We start from the raw sequence: 20,279 nt of genomic DNA, 5'->3' as shown, positions 1-20,279 counted from the left end.
AGGGAAAAAGAACAAGTAAAGATTGATATATGTGGAGACTAGATTGAACTCAAGTGTGTATGATTATATGATGTATAACTTTGTTTAAAATGAACAAAGTTTATTCTTCTTATTCCTTAGTGTGTAGTATGCTGATGAAAAGAAATGAATCTTTTAAAAAACTGTATGCTTTACTATAATTTATCAAATCAATGCAATGAAAGAATGGATAAACCAATAGATAAATAAATGAATAAGTTAATGTAAAGTCGGTACGAGATGAAATTGAAACAAGAATTTTGAGATTTATAAAAATTTCAAGCACGCTAAAAGGAACTTTTTTTAAAAAATAAATAATCTCGTTTCTTCGTTTAGAGCAAGGAAAAGACTGTGGAAGAGTGTATACGGGTGGCAGAAAGGCTCTCTAACATCACTGTGAAAAAAAAATATAAAAAATAAAAAAATAAAAAAATAAAAAAATAAAATAGAAAATTACAAACCACACCTGTCCTCGAAAATTTTCAATTAAAAAGCGAAGGCAACTTACATCTACATACATTTTATTTATAATACAAGTAGAGAGAAGTATCACCCTCGAAGGATAATAATCTAAAATTCCATATTTTTCATATTCCAAATGCTCTATTGAAAAATTAAAATCAAAGATTCTGTAAAGTAGCTGGCAATTCCTCAAAACTAACATATTCTGTATTAGGATGTAAAATAAAAATATGAAGAAAATAAAAAAAGTGTTTTGGAAAACACGTCGAGTTTTTTTTTTTTTTTTGCGTTGCTCGTATAGATCGCACGATTTTGTATGAGCCGCACAAGCTGTATTTTTTCTTTTATATTTTTATGACCTCTCTTTTCAAAAACATCTCGGGCCACTTGCACACGCCATTTTGGTAATAATACACACGCGTGCGAGTGTCGTGAATTACATGTCGTCAAAAACTTAGGAATAAGTTTTACGACATATCAAGTGTATGTATCGTAAGTCTCACGTGTTATATATCACATGATTAAAAATTTACACATAAACATCACGTGTCCTTACTTGTGCTGACTGATTGACCTTGAGTAATACAATTCTACTTCTGAGATGATATGTTCTCGTTTAGCTTAATTAATTAATTCACTATTCCCATTCTTTTTTTTTAAATAGGCTTCCAATATAATTTATTTCAAAATGTTTTACTGGTAGGCACAGAGGAGAACACCAGCAAAACAACTATTCTAGATTTTCAAAAAGTTGCCTTCTCCATCTAGTACTTTTTTTAATTGCTAAGGCCCAATCGCTTATCAATAGAAAGCAAATGCAAATAAAAAATAAAAAATAAAAAGTACTTAAAAGAATATACAAAAAAGGTAAACTTTGAAATTCAATGCCATTACTCACCTTCCATTAGATAGTATAACCGCTGAGTAATCGATGCTAAAATTTTCTGCAAGTGCGGAAGAGTCCGAAAATGGTCCGAAATTATTGTAGATTCTTAAAACCGTCTATAAGCTGAAATTTATTTAATATCTTTATATTCGTTCACCCCCCCCTACTACCAATCTTTCTAATCTCAACCTTTTTCTTTTATCAAAGAAAGAAAAGAAAGGAAAAGATAAACCAAAAAAAAAAAAAGAGAAGAGTAGGAGAAGACTTCCATTGCAAGGTGATTCCGTCGTAGCTTTGTTGACATTCATTCCTTTCCCCTTCCCTTCTGACTTTCGGCTTTTGGCTTTTGGTTTTTGGTTTTTTTTTATTTCGACGCACTTGATTCACTTGCCCTTCCATAAAATGGCGAGCTCATCTGTTCCTGAGCTGTTAAAGCCATTTGTTACTACAAAGTTCTTTCATAAAACATGGGCGGGTACTTTTTATTGTCATCCACAAGCGATTTTCCAGCCCAGAAATGTTGACGAGATCAAAGAGCTTATCAAACAAGCTCACAAGCATCAAAAAACAATCATGACTGTTGGTTCGGGCCATTCGCCAAGTGATTTGACAATGACCAAAGAATGGCTATGTAATTTGGACAAATTCAACCATGTCTTAAAAGAAGAAGAGTTTTTAGGTCCAATAAGTCCCGATTCAAAGGAACAAGAGGTCAAGTTTGTTGATCTCACTGTGGAAGCAGGTTGCAGAGTGTATGAATTGAACGAATACTTAAAAAAGCACAATTTGGCAATCCAGAATTTGGGTTCAATTAGTGACCAATCCATCGCGGGTTTAATCTCAACAGGAACTCATGGGTCGACTCAATATCATGGGTTGGTATCTCAACAAGTTGTCTCCATCACATTTCTCAACTCCCAAGGCGAATCCATTACATGTTCCTCGATTGAGAAACCACACTACTTCAAGGCCATATTATTGTCGTTGGGTAAAATTGGTATCATCACCCACGTTACTTTAAGAACGTGTCCCAAATACACAATCAAGTCGAGACAAGAGATTATCAACTTTGACACCTTGTTGCAACATTGGGACACTATATGGTTGGATTCCGAATTTATCAGAATATGGTGGTTTCCATACACCAAAAAATGTGTGCTTTGGAGAGCTAATAAATCCAATGACCCAATCTCACCACCGAGAGCTTCCTGGTACGGTACCCGATTTGGTCGTTTCTTTTACGAATCATTGTTATGGCTCTCGGTTCATATATTGCCCAGCTTGACCCCGCACGTTGAAAAGTTTGTATTTGAACAACAATACGGTAAGGTTGAAACCCTTGGTGCAGGTGACATAGCGGTTCAAAACTCCGTCGAAGGCTTGAATATGGACTGCTTGTTTTCACAATTTGTCAATGAATGGTCAGCTCCACTCACTAATGGTATCGAGGTCTTGACCCAATTGCAAAGTATTATTCAACAAGCTGCTAAAAATAATGAATTTTATGTCCATGCGCCAGTTGAAGTGCGTTGTTCAAATGTTACGCAATCAAATAAACCATTCACCGATTCCGAGGGTAAAGAATCGTTATACCCATCTCAAGAATGGTTATCGCACAGATCAAAGACCAGCGCAGGACCTATTCCAGGAAATAACTTCCGTCCTTATATGGACAATTCACCAAGGTTGAAATACGAAGGTGATGGTGTTAAACCTACGAATGAGCAATTGACATTATTCATAAATGCTACAATGTATAGACCATTTGGCACTAATGTCGAAACTTACAAATGGTACCAAAAGTTTGAAGACGTGATGACGCAGGCTGATGGTAAACCACATTGGGCTAAAAACTTTATTGGTGTCAAAGGTGCTGACTTGAAGGAGAATCCCGAGCTCAATGGACAGAACTTACAGACGCAATTGGAGTTTGGCGGCAAAAAGTTTTATACAATGATTGGATTTAAAACAAAAATGCAAAACTGGTTCGGACAAGATTTGATAGATTTCAACAAGGTGAGAAGAGAGACCGACCCAGAGGGAGTATTTCTCTCTGGTAAGAGCTGGGCAGATAGGAACGGTATATTATTAGATTAGACTATACAATAATATGTCAGGCTAAACTTGACAAGGCTAAACTTGACAAGACTAAAAGAAAATTGCTAAATTAAACTTGCCACAGCTAGTCTCACAAAATTACTAAGAGTTTTCATAGAAATAATCTTTTTTTTTTTTCATTGTTTTTCCGTTTTGTTTAATTTCCTGTATTATAAATGAGATTATCTACTTTTTATATTATTTTCTACTTGAATGGCGCTTTCAATGGGTCAATCACCATACCTTGCTTGGTGACAACTCTTGGCATGGTCAATCTCTGGTGTGTAGCTCTACTTGTCCATTCTTGTCCCACCGGCATCTGAAGCGAACGTTCGTATTGCTCTCTTGTTTCAAACGGATATGGCACATCCCTAGCTTGATATTTGAGATTCTTCTTGTTCAATTTTTCATTGATAATCACATTTTTCAAGTTTTTATCCTTTCTTTTGTCTTTTTGCACAACTCCGTCAATTTTACGTATAAACTTGCGTTTTTTATTAGCATTAGGTTTCGACTTACCGCCTACCCAGTCACCCCAACCGGGCAATGTTATATCCTCCTCCTTATCGTCTTCGTCTTCAATCATTCTCTTCTTTTCATTTTCAAATTCGGCAACAACATCGTCTCCAACAAAAGCTTCTTTGATGAGATCCTTTTGCTTGAACATCTTTGGCGCAGTTGAAGATTCCCCAGTTGCTTCCGAATCAGAGACATCAGATCCATCGTTATGGATATCCTTCACAGCAAGTGTTTCGTTAATATCAATCAAATCTTCGCCTTCGCCTCTCCTTTGTTTTCTCAGTTTTTTGGCAATCTTCATAGCAGCCTTTGCAAATTTGGATGAGTTTTCATCAACAACGGTAACCTTGCTTGACTTTTGTTGAGGTTCGTGATTTGTTGCGCCGGACTCAGATCCAATAGAAAGCCAAGGATTGGCTTCGTCGTCGACTGCTTGTGCATTTTTTTCTGCTTTTGATTTTGACTCGTCGTTGGATGCAGAAGTTGGCTCAACAATTTTTACCTGATTGGCTTTGTTAACCTTCTTGGCTAAACCGGTAACTTTTTCGTCCTCAACCTCCTTCAATACTTCCTCATTTATGTTACTATCATCAATGGCAACAGGATTATAGACTCTTCTTCCTTGGTTTTTGGTGATGTTAACTGAACCATTATCGTTCTCATCTTGAAACAAATCAAGTCCATCATCTTCTCCATTTTGCAACCTTCTCAATTGCTCTATTGTTTTCAAATTCTCCTCTTTTCTTCTTTGCTCGGCATTCTTCATGAATTCCATTGCCATAACACCTTTACCAAGTTTACTTCGTCTTTCATCTTCATCACCATCTGCATCGTCGTGTTCATAATCCCTTTCAATGTCGCTAACTCCTTCATCGTCGTAAACATCATCTTCGCCATTCCTCAACCCCAATTGTTTTTCTCGCAATCTTTCGCCTTGTCTCAACATCTCCTCCAACTCCTCACGATTAGAAGCATCTTTAGATAACCCGCTTTTGATCATCGACTGTGCCCACTTCAGTTGTGTCTTATGTCTTAAACTCATTCTTTCTTCGGCTCGTTTCATATCCTTGTCCTCGGCATCTTCGTCATCACTAACATCTTCAGCCTCGTCAACAAGTTCTTGATTCCTCAATCTTTCCTTCTTCTTAATCTTGTGGTATTGCTTAGATTTGATCTTTTTCAATCGTTTGGCCCTTCTCTCATCTCTAAACATCAACTCCCTCATTAATCTCAATTGGTTTGTCCTCTCGCGAAGCTCTTCTGCAGACATTTTGGCCACTGCAATTTCCTCAAATGTTGCTTCCTTTTTGTCATCAATCAACGACGATTTGGCAAGAATATCATTGACATTTTTTTCCAACTCAGTCTCCGTTTTTTCTTTGTTCGGGTTGCTTCTAAATGCATTTGCACTATCGTTAAATGTGTCTGGTTGCTGCATTGGAAACTTCAACAACTCGGCTTGTCTATTTTGCTGCACTGTATCACTCCATTTGCTGACTTCCTTCTTCGACAAATTGTACGCTGCACCACGATCATTTCTTTGCTGAATACGCTTTGGTAGAGGTGTGGCGACAGCTTTTGCATCTGCATCAATCAAGATAGCTTCATTTTCTGCATTTTGAATACCTTGCATCATCTCGGCAATGGATAATGACTGACCACCACTCGGTACGTTGAATTCATTTTCATCGCGTTTTTCAACAATAAATCTTTTACGCTCCTTTGGCTTTGCTGCTTCAAGCTCCTTCTGTAATCTCTTGGTAGTTTTAGCCAAATCAAGACCTTCATCATCAGCGGAGTCGTGGGAAAATACATTTTCTTCGTCGGAATCGTCTCCTTCTTCTTCTTCTTCTTCCTCATCATCATCATCATCATCATCATCGCTCTCTTCTTCAGAGTTTTCATCATTGTCGTCATCGTCACCTTCGGCATCAAAATCCTTTGAGGTTTCGCCCCAATCTTCTTCTACCCCATCTTCTCCTTCGTCTTCTGAGCTTTCTTCGCTCGATGAGCTCTCCGATTCCCAGTCATCATTCAAAACTATATCTTTGTGGCCTTTACCCTGTACCAGTGCAAGGTCGCGGTCGTCCATGTCCCACGCTTCAGACAATGTAACCAACTGGCTCTCGTCAATACTAGCATATCCTTCATCATCATCATCATCGTCGTCCTCTTCGTCTTCGCTATCGGAATATTGTCCTAATCTCTTACGTTTGGCTTTATCTCGAATACTTTGTGACATTTTACTATCCAAAACATCGTAGTCATCGTCACTACCCAATGCTTCATCAGAGTCAATCTCTTCGTCCAACAAGTCCTCGTCAGCTTGACCATCTTTCAACAAAGATCGCGCATCTAAAATACCTTCCTCAAAGGCAAGACTGTTGGCAAAATTTCCTTCATCTTCCTCTATATCATCGCCTCCTTGATTTCGGCGTTCCTGTCTCTCTGCAATCTGGTATGCATCGATAATCTTTTGCGAACTCCTATTTTTGCCGCTCTTTCCACTCTTGCCACTTTTCTTGCTATTGTTGTTCTTGTTCTTGCGTGCCATGGTTGACTGTGCTTGGAGATGAGCTTGTTAATGTTGCAAAAAAAAAAAAAAAAAAAAAGAAAAAAAATTGGAGATGCCCTTTATCGCTTATCCCATCTTACTTTCTTCCGTGCTTTCTCTTCCTCTCTCTTTGAGTTAATTCTTTTTTTTTTGTCTTTCTTCTTTTTTTCTTTTTTTCTTTTTTATTTTATTATTTCTCTTATAAAATGCTCTTTAATTTTGTGCAACTTTTTCTGTCTGCTATCACCAACATAGCATAAAGGGAGGCACAACCGACACCACATCTAATACTTGTACTAGTTCCATTATTACCTCTATTAAAGCCACCACCATCGCTAACCACCACTAACTTCATCATCGTCAGCATCAAAAAGAAACATATTTTCAGTAATACAGCTTGCTACGACATACTACGGCATACTACGGCATACTACAGCTTACTACGGCTATTCCCAATTGCAAAACTAATAATCACACGCACGTATGTATTCATCTACAAAGAATCTAAAATATCGTTAATCTCTTCGGCACTCAACTTCTTAAACCTTGGTCCTTCTAAATTGGTACCTGTAAAACCCAACAATTGCTGTTGAGGATCGCTAATCACAGCAATGTCCAAGTTTTCACCAATCAACTCTCCATCCACACTCTCCTTCAAAGCCAATAATGCTACATGGATGGCATCCTCCAATTGCAAGTTTTCATTCCATCTCTTTTCTAGAAAAGTCTTTGCACTATTCGAAGTCTTTCCAATTGCCGTGGCCTTCCATGGAAAATAAGACCCACTAGGATCCACTTGGTATAATTGAAATTTGTCCAGGTACTCATCGTATCCACCCACGAGCAAAGATACACCAAACGGTCTGATACCTCCCGATTGTGTACTTTCTTGCATCACCTTGGCAATCTCTTGAACCATGATACGCACTGGTGGATATTCATTGTAGATGAGCTTATAGTTTGTTTGTGCTAATTTTCTTGCCTTATCAACAAGCACCCTGAAATCAGGACCCATTCCACTATACGTCATTCCGATGTTGGGTGTTATATATTCGACTTTGTTGTTGACATCGTTCTTTTGAAGCACCGAGGTCGACTTACGCTCTGTGGCTAATATAATGCCATTATCACATTTGATACCTATCGTTGTCACACCTTGCTTAACTGCATTTAAAGCATATTCAATTTGCACTAATTTCCCACTATCGTTCAGTTTCTTGTTAGTATCAATCTATCGATCAAGTTAAACGGAGCAAGTTTTAACCCTATGTTTGTTTGTTTGTTTGTTTGACATTTGTGTGTGTGTGTATGTGTGTGTATGTTATTTGAAAACATCCAAAGTATAAACTAAGACTCTGATTCAAACTTATACATACCTAGGAGAAAACGTTGTTAACGAAAATGAGTATCTGTCAGCCATTTTGCTTCCTTGTTAATCAATTGGTGGTGAGACTTGAATGTTAAATACGACTTACACGTTTTTCCCAAGTGGCAATTGTATCTCCTTCTTTCAAAAAAAAAAAAACTATATAAATCGAGATTGGTGGTAGTTTTCGCCGCCAGAGTGGAATTTGGTGCGACTTGCACTTAGAACAAGATTTTGGGTCAAACTACACTACCAAGTTTTACGATAATACTACGAACCTCATACTGTCCCACCAATCTATAACAATAAATTATACATTTTTTTTTTAATTCTATAACACTAAGAATATACATATACATATATATATATATATCAAGAAACAAATATAAAGAACGAACCAAAGCCATTGACCTGCTTTTTATAAAAGAATTGTTTTTGCTTCTATCTGACAAATTCCCGGCTCTCTAGTTCCTACTTTCATTCCAACACTACTCTTTAAATAAATTAATTTCAATTATTCTCCTCAAATTTTTATCTTTATGGTTTAATCTTCTTCTTCATCGTCAGTATCCGCTGGTTTAGGAGTTCCCTTTGGTGAACTCAACCACTCGATATACCTTAATCTTCTCCTCTCAGCTTGCGCCTTCTTTTCGTTTCTTGTCATCTTCTTCTTTCTAGTTCTGACCTTGATATTAGCAGGCGAGTCATCGTCATCAACTCTCTTCTTCACTGGTGCAGCACTTTCCGGTGCTGGCGATCCCTCAGCAGATTCAGCTGCACTGCTTCCATCCTCAAATCTCTTTGTGTCAACGGCAACTGATCCTTTCTGAATCACTTGACCATTTTCAACGTGCCATTGCTCGGGACACAATGCGCCAACAAACTCATTATTGTGCGAAATCATCACAACACCTCCACTCCATTCTCTAATGGCAATGGCCAACCCTCCAAGCGAATCACGATCAAGATAATTGGTAGGCTCATCCAACACTAACAAATGTGGATTGTTCCACATGGCACCAGCAATAACAACCTTCACCAATTGACCACCAGACAATGAACCCATAGGAGTATGATCAGCAATGTCACCATCGAGACCAACATCTTCAAAGTGTTTACGAATAACCTTTGGCGATAACTCTCTGTAACCCAAACCTTCTCTTGAAGCTTCGTGATCATCAAACTTTTGAATCAACTTGTCGAACCCTTCTGCAAGAAGGAGGTCTCTAGGAACCCATGAGTTATATTTGGGTAACCAGAACTTCCACTTCACTTCATATTGGAAGGATTTCTTCAACTTTTGACGACCAACAATCGCCTCAACTTGTCTCTTACCACGTCCATCGCCAACATCAATCTCCTTTTGCATCATTTCCATCTCTTCATCAGACACTTTACGTGACTCCTTAAGGAGCACTTCACGATCATCACCAAAACGGTAACGCCATTGCAAATACTGGTTAGCGGTCTTCTCCTTGTGCTGTTCGACATGCTGCAATGCGTGTTGAGCAATGTATCCAATTCTCAAGTTTGGATGCTTCTCAACTTTACCCTCTTGAGGAACTAACTCAGCAGTAAGAAGCTTGATCAAGGTGGATTTACCAGCACCATTTGGACCAACAATGGCAACTCTTGAAGACAACGACAAAGAACATGACACATTGCTCAAGGATGGCTTGGCTGCACCAGGATAAGTGAAAGTCACATTCGACATACGTGCCACAGATCTCGTGTTTGACTTGACACCTGTTAAAATACCTGGAGGTGGGAAAGCCATCTTGACATTCGAATCAGTCAACGTATAATATGACTTACCCTCTGGCTTAACTTTAACAAACTCAGACAAATTACCCTTGTAATAAGCCAATTTCTTGTTTTCATAGTGAATGATATCAGTACACACGGCGTCAAGGAATCCAGAGTCATGCGACACAATCAAAGAAGTAATCTCAGTATGTTGCACAAGATAATCTTGCAACCATTTCACATTACCCACATCCAAGTGATTTGTAGGTTCATCCAAAAGCAAAACATCCGCTTTCATCAACATTGCTCTTGCCAATTCCAATTTCATTTTCCAACCACCGGACAAGCTTCCAACATTTTTGGACAATGTTTCTTCTGGGAATCCAACTTCAAACAATGCATCTTTAATCGCGTCCTTGCCAACATCGGCCAAGTCCGGATCTGAAGCAATGAAACTCACCAAGTCCATATCTGCCTCCGAGCCTTGCAATTTATGCTCAACAAAACAAGTCTTTAACTCATCAGCGGTAGGAAACCCTTCCAATTGGCCCTTGGAAATAGCTCTCATCAAAGTGGACTTACCAGCACCGTTTCTTCCACACAAACCATATCTGTGACCTTTAAGCAACCTCAAATTGGTCTTGTTTAAAAGCATTCTGGTACCGTAAGCCAAAGAAAAATCGGCATTGACAATTTCAATAGCGCCATCATCATCTACCCCATCCAGAGTCGACTCTGGATTGAACAAATGTTTCACATTGGCCGTAACAGCAGAAGCATAAGATTCATTACTGTTCAAAATCGACTTCAAGTATGCATCCATACGTTTCCAATCATTGACATTGGCATCGACTTGTACAATCTTTGAAATGTATGGTAAAGCTTCTGGATCTGTAACGCAAGATGGAACCTCTGTACCTTCTGGAATATCCTTGGTCAAAAAGTTTTGTGCTTCTTCCAATGTGATTCTTCCATGAAATTTACCATCGTGGTGCTCTGCCTCTGCATCTTTCAAAACCTTGTATGCTTTACCTGCAAGCTCTCTAACTTCTGGAAGAGATGCATTGTTGTAAACTTTTTCAACACCTGGAAGCAAGATAGGAATAAAAGAATCGATTTCCCTCTTGTTGTTCACCAATCTGGTCAAGTTCTCTGTCACCATAACAGTTTGTCTCAACTGTTCATTCGAAGATGAGGACATCTTCAATGATTTGTCCAAAATTGGAACGAGCAAGGATAATGCTGGCTCAGTCACTTCAGCAACAAATGTCACTGATGACAAATTCTTTATACAATCAGTAACTTTTTGTGGGTCTGCCAAAGTGTCCACAATCAAATCATATTTGTTTTGCAAATCTAAATTGTCCAACACTTTGACAAATTTCTTCAACGACTGCAAACCAGCCTTAGCCAACTCTGGTTTGAAATCTGTTGACAAATCTGTTAATACAGGTACTGTGTCAACAAACTTTAATTCTAATAAATCCGCAGGTACATCTTCAACAATCCTGTCAAAGTTCACCAATGCTGCAGCCTTGGAGTTCCACTTGGCTCCAGATTTGAAAAACGTCAAAAACTCATCCAAAACAACTGAACCCAAAGCTTCAACTGGGTATGCTGAGTAAAGTGCATCTGTAGCTGACTTAGCTGCTTTAACAACATTCTTGTCTTTATCAGTAAACATGTCATAAGCAGTTGCAAAGAATTGAAGAAGGAAAAACTCCTTTGGTGATTGACCGGCAATTTGTTGAGCTAATTGTTGGATAATAAGTAAAGCACCTTCCTTAACAAGAGGCGTGTTTTTAGGTTTCAATAATGACTTGAGAATTTCATTCAATTTCCATTCATTAATGATGGTGAAGGACTCCTGTTCCAAGATTTGAGACACAATGATGCCAACTTCAGCCTTAACTTCACTAATTTTGGAAGCTTGTTCAATGTTTGACAAGTTCTCTTGGAATGGAACATTCACGTTCAATTTTGAAAGAGCAGTATTTAACGAGGTCAAAGATGTAGTTGATGCATTGGGATTTGGGGTAGATCTACCGCTTGTTGGTAATGAATCCACAGGTGAAGTGATTGAAGAGTCTATGTTTTGAGGTGTGCGTGAGCCACTATAATTGTTATTGTAGCCATTGTTGTAACTGTTGTAATTGTTGTATCTATTGCCAGGGCCCTGGTTATAACTTTGAGGATGAGGTTGGCTTGGAACAAACGTGTTGTTAAAATTGTACTGGGGTGCACCGCCTGCACCGCCGGCGTTTCTGTACCCAAAGGTCTTTGACTTTTGCTGTGCCTGTTGCTGCTTTACAAAATCATCAAATGACTTGGACATCTTAGTGGGGATGATATTTACTCTGTGGCAGCTTTACTGGTCCTTAGCAGTAATTAGCTATATTTTGACAGAGCTCTGATTATTTCAAAATAAAGAGATGAGAAGCTTTTATGAAATTTGAAAAAATCGGGAAAAGAAAAAGAAAAAAAAAAAATTGGAAAAAAAAGAGAAAAAAAGAAAAGAAAAGAAAAGTTTTCTTACACAAAAAAAATAGATATGAAGCTAATTGCAGCCGCAACTTGCCTGATTGGGGTGCATTCTATCGGCTTTACGTTTTTGTGAGAATGGATACCCGTGGGCTAGATAAAGGGATGAATAACTAATTGATCAAACATATTTTCTTCAATTACCATCTGGATTTAGTAGAAAGTGCCGCACCTGATTTACATGGTTAATACTATGTTTATATGATTTAGAACTTACTTCATAAAATGAAAAATTTTAAAATGTAAAAGCTAGAAAAAAAAAAGGAGGTAGAAACTAGAACATAGAACATAGAATCCAAAACCTAAAACCTAAAACCGAAAACCCAAAACCCAAAACCTAAAATCTACTCGGTCTTAAATGGAGTTACTTGCCGCAGCAAAATGTCTAACAGTACCGTTTGATCACCTACCTTGTATAGAAGTTCATAAGCATTCAAAATATTACTCTCCTCAGAACCCTTTCCACCTTTACTGTTCCTTTTTGCAGGGTTTGCATTTGCAATTGCAATTGTACTTTCACTTTCACTTTCACTTGCATTATGTTTCGATGCAGGCAGTTGAGCCTGTTTAGAAGGGTTGACAAACCAGCCGATAAATGAGAATTTATCTGCGTGTCTAAAGTTCTTGGTGATTGACTTCTTGTTAAAACTTCCAAGATCCTTGATTGACGAAATCTGATTCATGTTGGTGTTGTACGCGAGTTGGTAAATCTTTGTCAACGTGGACTTAGAGCTTGTGGACTTTCCATGAAGAGCAAGCCCATATAAAGCAATATTTCTATTCTTGTCATCTTTTTCCTCATTGTTTGCAAGTTTAATCTTGACGATAGCGCTATGAGTAATCTCAGATAGGTTGTTTTTAAACGATGCAAGTGAGGTTTCTGTAGCTCCCTCCTCGTTAAAAGTTACAAATGTAGGATCCGTGTCTTTGAAAATAATTATAAATGCAAATTCTGACAAAGCAAAGATATTTACTGTTTTAGATGGGTCCAGCTTTGTCTCAAAAGATCGAGTTGTAACTTTATCGGTTGTCTTTAATGACAACCGTATTTGGTTACGTCCTGTAACAGAGGCATGGTCATGCAGACTCAAATTGATTATTGTTCCGTCACATTCAAAGATTTGATTGTTTTCGTACTCAATCATCTCCTTTTCCTCATCTTTTTCATCTTTATCATTCTCCTCTTCCTTCTTCTTCGTTATCTCTTCCTTCTCTTCTTTCTCCTTCTTCTCTTCTTTTTTCTTGTTCTCCTCCTCCTCCTGTTTATCCTGCTCTTCCTTTTGTTTTGGCTCCATAGGCACTTCCATTGTATCGCTTAAAACTCTTTCTCCCGGTTCATTCGTCTCATCAGGTTCATCATCTAGAATCATTGTCGTAGCATCACTCTCATTCGTCAACGCTCGCTCCAATACATCATCTATATCGTCGTCACTATGCACATATTTCCTCTCTTCTTCATTTCTCAAACCATTAATTTCATCATCGATATCATCATCTATATCTTTACCAATCTCGCTTATATCCCCATCGTCATTAAAGAATTGCAAAATGACATTCTTATTCGATCTTGCATTTTTGTTCAGTTTCAACTCTGATTCGGAATCCTGCTCCAATTCATTTTCTGATACTTTTTGTGAGTTATCTTTCCCTTTAACCAAGACATCAAAATCATTTCTATCGTCTTTGGGCAAGTTGAGCAATTCGAGGTTCGATGTAGGAGTTTTGAGCAATGATATGATTTCCCTCGTTGAGTCCTTTAATCGCTGTTTGGACTCTTTGATTTGCTGGATATCTACCTCAGATAAGCCGTCAAATTCTGTATCTAAGTGTGTATCGATTGTTGATCCCGTGACTTTGGCCGATTTCGTAACCTCGCCATTGATGCGTGCTCGGAGTAACTGATTTTCCATCTCTAAACTTTCAATTCGCGTCTTTTGTTTCTCATTGATAAATTTCAAAGACTTAATCTCTCCTTGTAAATGAACAATCTTGTATTTCATCTCGGATTTCTCCAAATTGGTCATGATCTTGAATCGTTCAAGGTTTGTAAACTCAGAAGTAAGGTAGTTGATAACTCCTGGTAGAGTATACTGCGGCAGTTCATGGTTATCATACGCTCCATTGCCCGATGAGATATTCTTCCAATGTGTCTCTGCATTAGCAGATTGACTCGTTCGTGGTGGCATATCAAGGTATTGATTGTGTAGTGTCTGTGCTGTTGTTACTTTTGTTGTTCAAATGGAAGTCTTGTATATAATTTACACGAGATCGTATATTTGACTTTGATCCATGAGCTATAGACTGTTTTTCTTTTTTTTCTTGCTCTCTCTCACTCTCTCTCTCTTTTGCACTTTTTATTAGCGCGTGAGCTATAGATGGTGGGAGAATCACTTGGTAATACATTTCCCTCGCAGACAAAAATATATAGCACGGAACCATACAAAATTAGAAACAAATAAAAGAAAATTGGAGAAATTTGAAAAAATCGCTTACATTTCAGATATGAGTGGAACTTTGGAAGACAAGAATAAGTTTCTCTTATTTCCACTAGAGCTAAACGTATATATATATATATATATTTATGTGTGTGTGTGTTTATATGTACCAACAAAGTTTGAGCGCAATCAACTGCTTGCCTCTTTTTTCTTTGCAGCAGCTTCATGAATCCAGTCATTCAAACCGTATCTGTTTCTAGCAATTTCAATCCCGTAAAATTGGATTCTAACAGCAAACATTGTTGTGTCCTGGTCATACTCCAGGTCAGCTTTCAATCTCAATAATGTTCCGAAGTTGTAATCCTCGATATCTTTAAATTTTTCACAAAATTCTCTCCATTTGGTCTTACCCAGAGGACTCTTCATCTCGTCCTCACTAATGACGGCAACAGCTGATTTTTCCTTAAATTCTGGGAAATCTTCAAGAAGCTGTTCAAAGATTTGATCATCATGCTTGGTGAGACGAAGTTGTGATCCTGGCACTTTTTCAAGTAGTGACCAGTACACTTCGGCTTGTTGCACTGCCTTTACGGCAAATTGCATTTCGATTTCTTCCAAGTTGTCTGCATTTTCAGCATTAAGTTGAGTTGGGTCTGCCATTGTACAAGAGGGGGAGGGCGGTGTGAACTCTAAGGTTATGGTCAAGAATAAAGGGGAAAGAGAAAAACAAAAAAAAAAAATACAAGACAGGAAAATAAGGATTGAAAATGGATGCGATATGGAGAACTGCAATGAGTATAGAACGCAATCGAAGATCCATCCTTCTTTCCCTTAGCGCTACCGACTTTTTCCAGCAACGGGTAGGCGGGGAGAAGGGGCGGGGTGTAATTTAACAAAGTCGAAGAACATTCTTTAAATGAAATAGGTCAAGTATAGAAACAGATGGATATATTTATCTACAGATATGTATTCATTTTATGTGAAGTTGAAATGGGGAAGAAAAGAAAAAAAAATTGAAGAAAAAAATTGAAGAAAAAAAGGAGGGGTTATTAAAATATTCTATTTCTAGATGCTGTATAATTTGTTTCCGTTTTAGTTTCCGTTTTGGTTTCCGTTTTGGTTTCCGTTTTGGTTACCGTTTTCAATATTGGTACCTTCCTTAAATATCATTATTATCTATTGGAAATCTAATCTTGTTTAATACCACCAGCACCGCTGACTTCGGCACTTTCAACAGATGCCTTATCGGTTTGGACTCCGCCAGCAGCACCAGTCAACATCTCCATTAAGCCTGGTGCAGACTTGAATGGTCTCTTCAAGTCACCGGTGGCTGGGGTGCCGTACAAGTGGATCTTGGCCATGTTGGATTCCAAAGCGCTCTTCAAACTAGAGACACTTTGCATAACCAATGGGTTGGTGTATCCCATGTAAAGATGCATGAATCCCATCATTGCCAAACCAGTGAAAATACCCTTGATGAGAGAGTTGATTTGTTGCATGTCGTATTCCTTGACGGTGGTGACAACAGCTCTTGCCTCGGTACCGGCCATAGGGTTAGCAGGTTCAACGTATTTTATAGTGGTGAGGTCGTTCTTCTTGTCAACTTGAAGTCTAATGAACAAGTAGATTAAAAATGTAGACACTTGACAAGCAATGTAAAATGCTCTGGTGTAGAACAAGACGTTTGGATCTTCAAAGTCCAACTTCTTGGCGACTTGCATACCAATAAGCATGATTGCGATGTTTGTAACAGCTGGATTCATCGTGGAATTAAGGGGGGAATGTGTGTGTGTTGGTTTTGATGTGTTTGTGTAGTATACGAAGAAAAAAGAGATGTTCTTTTTGTTTGTGGTGGTGGTGGTGGCGGTGGTGACAGTAGTGTTAGTGGTGGTGACGATGGATGCAGTGGTGGTGGCGGAGAAACTGAAAACTACGTTGAAATTTTTTTTTTCTTTTTTATTTTATTTTTTTCTTTTTTTTTATTTTTTTTTTTTCTTCTTTTTGTGTTTTGGTTATCGCGAGTTGTCCACGATTGTCTCGTTCCGCTGTTGGGATGGCATTCTGAACTTGTTGTGTACACCTTATCTCCAGCATTCTTTTAAATGACTGCTAAAAGTAATAAGATATCCTCTGGAAAAAAAAATAAAGCAAAATAGAAAAAGAAACCTGATTATAGATGTATTGCTTAATATCTGTTTTATTACTTTTAGACGATTCAAGAGAGAAATGTAAAACTTTCTTTGACAAAGTTTGTTGGTTTTACAGGGCAACTTGACTTTTTTCAAATGTTTTTTGCTTACAATCAAGATCAAATGAAAAAAAAAAAAAACAGTGAAAGAAAAGCAGCAAAAAAAACAAGGAAATTTTTTTTCACACTTTGCCTTGATTAAACACAAATTTTGCATCAAATGTTCTTGATTATGGTGATAAGTGAGTTTTTATTTTTTGTAAAATTTTTGATGAAAGTGCTACTCTTTGAAAAAAAAACACTATTTCCTTTAAAACAATCAACTATATTGGTTTGGTTTAGCTCTAACTAGTTGTGCATGAATGTTGGACTTATTAGAGATCTTGATATATAAAAAGTTGGTGCTAAAATATCAGGTAGCGCAATTGCATACTGAGGCTTAATCGGAACAACAAGTACAACAACAAGTACAACAACAACAACAACAGTTTTATATTTAGCGAGTATTCCCCCCGCCACCGTTGCAGTACCAACTGCATTTAAAACTGCGAAAATATCACGGTTACTTCCATCTAGATTATCTACACAACCAAACTTATTATAAGATTACTAATGCCACCACGCTCAACAGCACAGAAACGTTTACTAAAAGAGTACCAACTTCTCACGCGAGATCCACCACCAGGAATCATAGCCGGACCAGTACTGGAAGACAATTTATTCAAATGGGAATGTTTTCTTGAAGGACCGGTCGACACGCCTTATGAAAACGGAGTTTTTCCAGCAATACTAACGTTTCCCAAGGACTATCCTTTGGGACCACCCACATTGAAATTTGATCCGCCTTTACTTCACCCAAATATCTACGCTGACGGTACTGTTTGCATATCGATCTTGCACCCACCAGGTGAAGATCCTAATCAATATGAGAGACCAGAAGAGCGTTGGTCGCCAGTACAGAGTATAGAAAAGATTTTGCTTAGTGTTATTTCCATGTTGGCAGAGCCAAACCCAGAAAGTGGTGCCAATATCGATGCATGCAAATTGTGGAGAGATAATCGCGAGCTGTTTGATGAGCAAGTAGGAAGTCATGTGAGGAAATCATTAGGACTATGAGCATATGGGAAAGAAACATTTACTTATATTTTATCTTCTCTGAAGGATAAATTACGTCAAGGTATTTAGTTTCTCATGTTTTGTAAAACATTTTCAGAAACTGCTACTAAATCACAATGATTGTACATGGAGATTTGATTGCAGATTTTGGTTCAATACTTGGTTTGAAGAAATCGAGGAAACAGGAGCCAATCAAGTATTTAAAGCCAACCAGGAGTAGTCAAATTTTTTTTTTAAAAAAAATAAGTTTACGATTCGACTTTGATGACTTTTGTGAGCGATTGTTATAATTATTATTATTAATATGATTTTTCTCTTTTTCTTTTTCTTTTTCTTTTTTTCTTTTTAGCTAAGTAATAATGAAGCAAAAATTGTGCATTATCTATAAGTTATAGTCTTGCTTAACAACTATACACTCTTTTTCTTTGCCTCTTGAAAAAGAAATCATGTCAAGTAATTTTGCAGCAGTAGCAAAATCACCAACCGACCAGTCACCCTCGCCGTATATTTCAGGCGCCAATAGCACCAATCGAGGCATGATTTCGTCATGAATTGGTGTGAAATTGAGTACATCCTGTGCAGTAATATCTGATTTTTGTCTTAATTTGGTGAAGAGACTAGCTATCCACTCGGGCGACTGCGTATTGTTAACTCGCATAATCCATAATAGCATTATTCTATCATTATCAAGACCTAGGTACAGCAATGATTTTTGGAATTTCTCATCTTCCTTGAATATCTTTTTCAGTGTAATCAACAGCGATTTAAACTCCAATAACAAATCCTTCTCTCTTCTCTTGATCTCCTTTATTGCAGAACTCAAAACATGATTTTGTCCCACTACATAGTTCTTGATGTATTTTCTCCTTGTAGTATCTTCAGGCACATCCAATTTGATCAACTCTTTTTTCCTCGCGAGAGCATCGCGTAAAGCATTGAGTCCGGCCAATTTCATTCTCGAGGTAATACTTCCACCTTCCAAGGGATTACGAATCAAAATTTGGAATAGCTGGATTAATGAGTTTGGTATGTGGCTCGCGCTAATGAAAAACAAAACACCATCTTTAGCCATATCCTTTTGCGCCGAGATGGAATTTGTGTAGTCCTCAATCTTTGGCAACTTAATCCCGCTTTTTTCAACCATATCTATTACAACATCGGGAATCTGAATTTTCAACGCTACAACATCCAGCTCGTTGTTTTCAATTGTGAACCCATACGCCGAGAGAAGCTCCTCGTTCCCCTTGAGTCCATAATTGTTGAATACTTGGCTCCCTTTACTAACGGGTTCTTCTGTCTCAAACTTGAAACCAATATTGTCTTCTCCTTCTGCGCCATTTTTTGCGCTCTCTTTTACATCAAAGCCTGTCCATTTAACTTTTGCATTTGGTTGATGATTGAGCAAATCCACAATGGGTAACAAAATGGGAAGCGCAGAAGGATCCGGTACTAAGTTATCTAGTGATAGTGACTCCAAATCTGGATCCAATTTCGTTTCTAATCTTGATTCTGATTCTGATTCTACTTCTAATTCTACTTCCAATTCTGGTTCCTCCTTTCCTGTTTTCAATCCTTTTGTATTTACCAAAAGAGATGCTGGAAAAGCACGACTTTTAAAGATCAGATTGGCCCAAAGGTAGTTGCCAAACGCCGTCCAGTTTTCCTTTTTTGTATTCTGTACAACCTCATATAATTCATCATCCGTGTGGAATTTAAATTCATAGTAAAACTTCATGTTGATGTAATGCTCTTCTGGTTTCTGTACGGTTTCAGGAAGCACATTGATTGCCTCCCACCATTCATCAACTATGGTGCCAAGAATGTCTCGTAAAGAAGAACCCAAATTTGTTCCTTTAATCAACTGTTTATCTTGACTATCCCAAACAGTGGGAGGATCAATGGTCTCTAAGTCTGGAAGTGATTGAATGTATGGATCAAAAAAAGTTTCATGGACTCGAGCATAGGCTAGGTAGAGCTTTAACAACACTGGTGGACTATTGATAGAAATCGAATTATTAGTCGCTTGAGTTCCAAATAACTTCTCCGCCTCCTTACATGTAAAGATCAATGCAGAAGGGACCTCAATGATTGCATTTTCGTGCAGAGTAGATATTGCTCCGTAATTACCTGGCGATAATTCTTTGAATTCGATATTGGGTGAGATTTTGGCACCATTGCTCTTGGCCCAAGTGAGTAAGTTATCGATCTTGGACATCTAGATTAAATAACTGCAAACAAATAAAATATATGAAATTTATGAAAATCAATAATTTCAAGAGACCTAAAACAGAAAACTAGACAAACTCAAACCTACGCTCGTGTATCTACGTAAAGTAATCGAGAGTGTATTT

The 20,279-nt window shown here is 37.8% G+C and overlaps 9 protein-coding genes across 9 annotated transcripts; 2 read left to right on the top strand and 7 right to left on the bottom strand. All coding sequences in view use genetic code 12, as the record gives it.

Annotated features, from left to right (window-relative positions):
* Nucleotides 1-1,768: 1,768 nt before the first annotated feature.
* Nucleotides 1,769-3,463, top strand: ALO1 (D-arabinono-1,4-lactone oxidase; the record flags this gene model as incomplete). Its single annotated transcript, XM_001523478.1, has 1 exon — nucleotides 1,769-3,463. One exon carries the CDS (start codon nucleotides 1,769-1,771, stop codon nucleotides 3,461-3,463), a length of 1,695 nt encoding a protein of 564 aa, XP_001523528.2.
* A 205-nt stretch (nucleotides 3,464-3,668) lies between these two features.
* On the bottom strand, nucleotides 3,669-6,536 carry PVL30_002467 (uncharacterized protein; the record flags this gene model as incomplete). The annotated part of the gene is made up of 1 exon (XM_001523477.2): nucleotides 3,669-6,536. One exon carries the CDS (start codon nucleotides 6,534-6,536, stop codon nucleotides 3,669-3,671), a length of 2,868 nt encoding a protein of 955 aa, XP_001523527.2.
* A 493-nt stretch (nucleotides 6,537-7,029) lies between these two features.
* PRE8 (Proteasome subunit alpha type-2) lies at nucleotides 7,030-7,956 on the bottom strand (the record flags this gene model as incomplete). The annotated part of the gene is made up of 2 exons (XM_001523475.2): nucleotides 7,030-7,738; nucleotides 7,913-7,956. 2 exons carry the CDS (start codon nucleotides 7,954-7,956, stop codon nucleotides 7,030-7,032), a joined length of 753 nt encoding a protein of 250 aa, XP_001523525.2.
* A 490-nt stretch (nucleotides 7,957-8,446) lies between these two features.
* On the bottom strand, nucleotides 8,447-11,983 carry NEW1 ([NU+] prion formation protein 1; the record flags this gene model as incomplete). The annotated part of the gene is made up of 1 exon (XM_001523474.1): nucleotides 8,447-11,983. The coding sequence occupies one exon, from the start codon at nucleotides 11,981-11,983 to the stop codon at nucleotides 8,447-8,449; it is 3,537 nt and encodes a 1,178-aa protein (XP_001523524.2).
* A 550-nt stretch (nucleotides 11,984-12,533) lies between these two features.
* On the bottom strand, nucleotides 12,534-14,375 carry PVL30_002464 (uncharacterized protein; the record flags this gene model as incomplete). Its single annotated transcript, XM_001523473.1, has 1 exon — nucleotides 12,534-14,375. The coding sequence occupies one exon, from the start codon at nucleotides 14,373-14,375 to the stop codon at nucleotides 12,534-12,536; it is 1,842 nt and encodes a 613-aa protein (XP_001523523.2).
* Nucleotides 14,376-14,813: 438 nt separating this feature from the next.
* Nucleotides 14,814-15,284, bottom strand: PVL30_002463 (uncharacterized protein; the record flags this gene model as incomplete). Its single annotated transcript, XM_001523472.1, has 1 exon — nucleotides 14,814-15,284. One exon carries the CDS (start codon nucleotides 15,282-15,284, stop codon nucleotides 14,814-14,816), a length of 471 nt encoding a protein of 156 aa, XP_001523522.2.
* A 527-nt stretch (nucleotides 15,285-15,811) lies between these two features.
* Nucleotides 15,812-16,387, bottom strand: PHO88 (phosphate transporter (Pho88); the record flags this gene model as incomplete). The annotated part of the gene is made up of 1 exon (XM_001523471.1): nucleotides 15,812-16,387. One exon carries the CDS (start codon nucleotides 16,385-16,387, stop codon nucleotides 15,812-15,814), a length of 576 nt encoding a protein of 191 aa, XP_001523521.1.
* Nucleotides 16,388-17,424: 1,037 nt separating this feature from the next.
* On the top strand, nucleotides 17,425-17,928 carry UBC7 (Ubiquitin-conjugating enzyme E2 7; the record flags this gene model as incomplete). The annotated part of the gene is made up of 1 exon (XM_001523470.1): nucleotides 17,425-17,928. The coding sequence occupies one exon, from the start codon at nucleotides 17,425-17,427 to the stop codon at nucleotides 17,926-17,928; it is 504 nt and encodes a 167-aa protein (XP_001523520.2).
* Nucleotides 17,929-18,310: 382 nt separating this feature from the next.
* On the bottom strand, nucleotides 18,311-20,143 carry PVL30_002460 (uncharacterized protein; the record flags this gene model as incomplete). The annotated part of the gene is made up of 1 exon (XM_001523469.1): nucleotides 18,311-20,143. One exon carries the CDS (start codon nucleotides 20,141-20,143, stop codon nucleotides 18,311-18,313), a length of 1,833 nt encoding a protein of 610 aa, XP_001523519.2.
* Nucleotides 20,144-20,279: the final 136 nt, after the last annotated feature.

Source organism: Lodderomyces elongisporus, chromosome 3 (assembly GCF_030384665.1).
Source record: "Lodderomyces elongisporus chromosome 3, complete sequence".
Classification (NCBI taxonomy): Eukaryota; Fungi; Ascomycota; class Pichiomycetes; order Serinales; family Debaryomycetaceae; genus Lodderomyces; species Lodderomyces elongisporus.
This window is presented reverse-complemented; position numbering and strand designations above follow the sequence as displayed.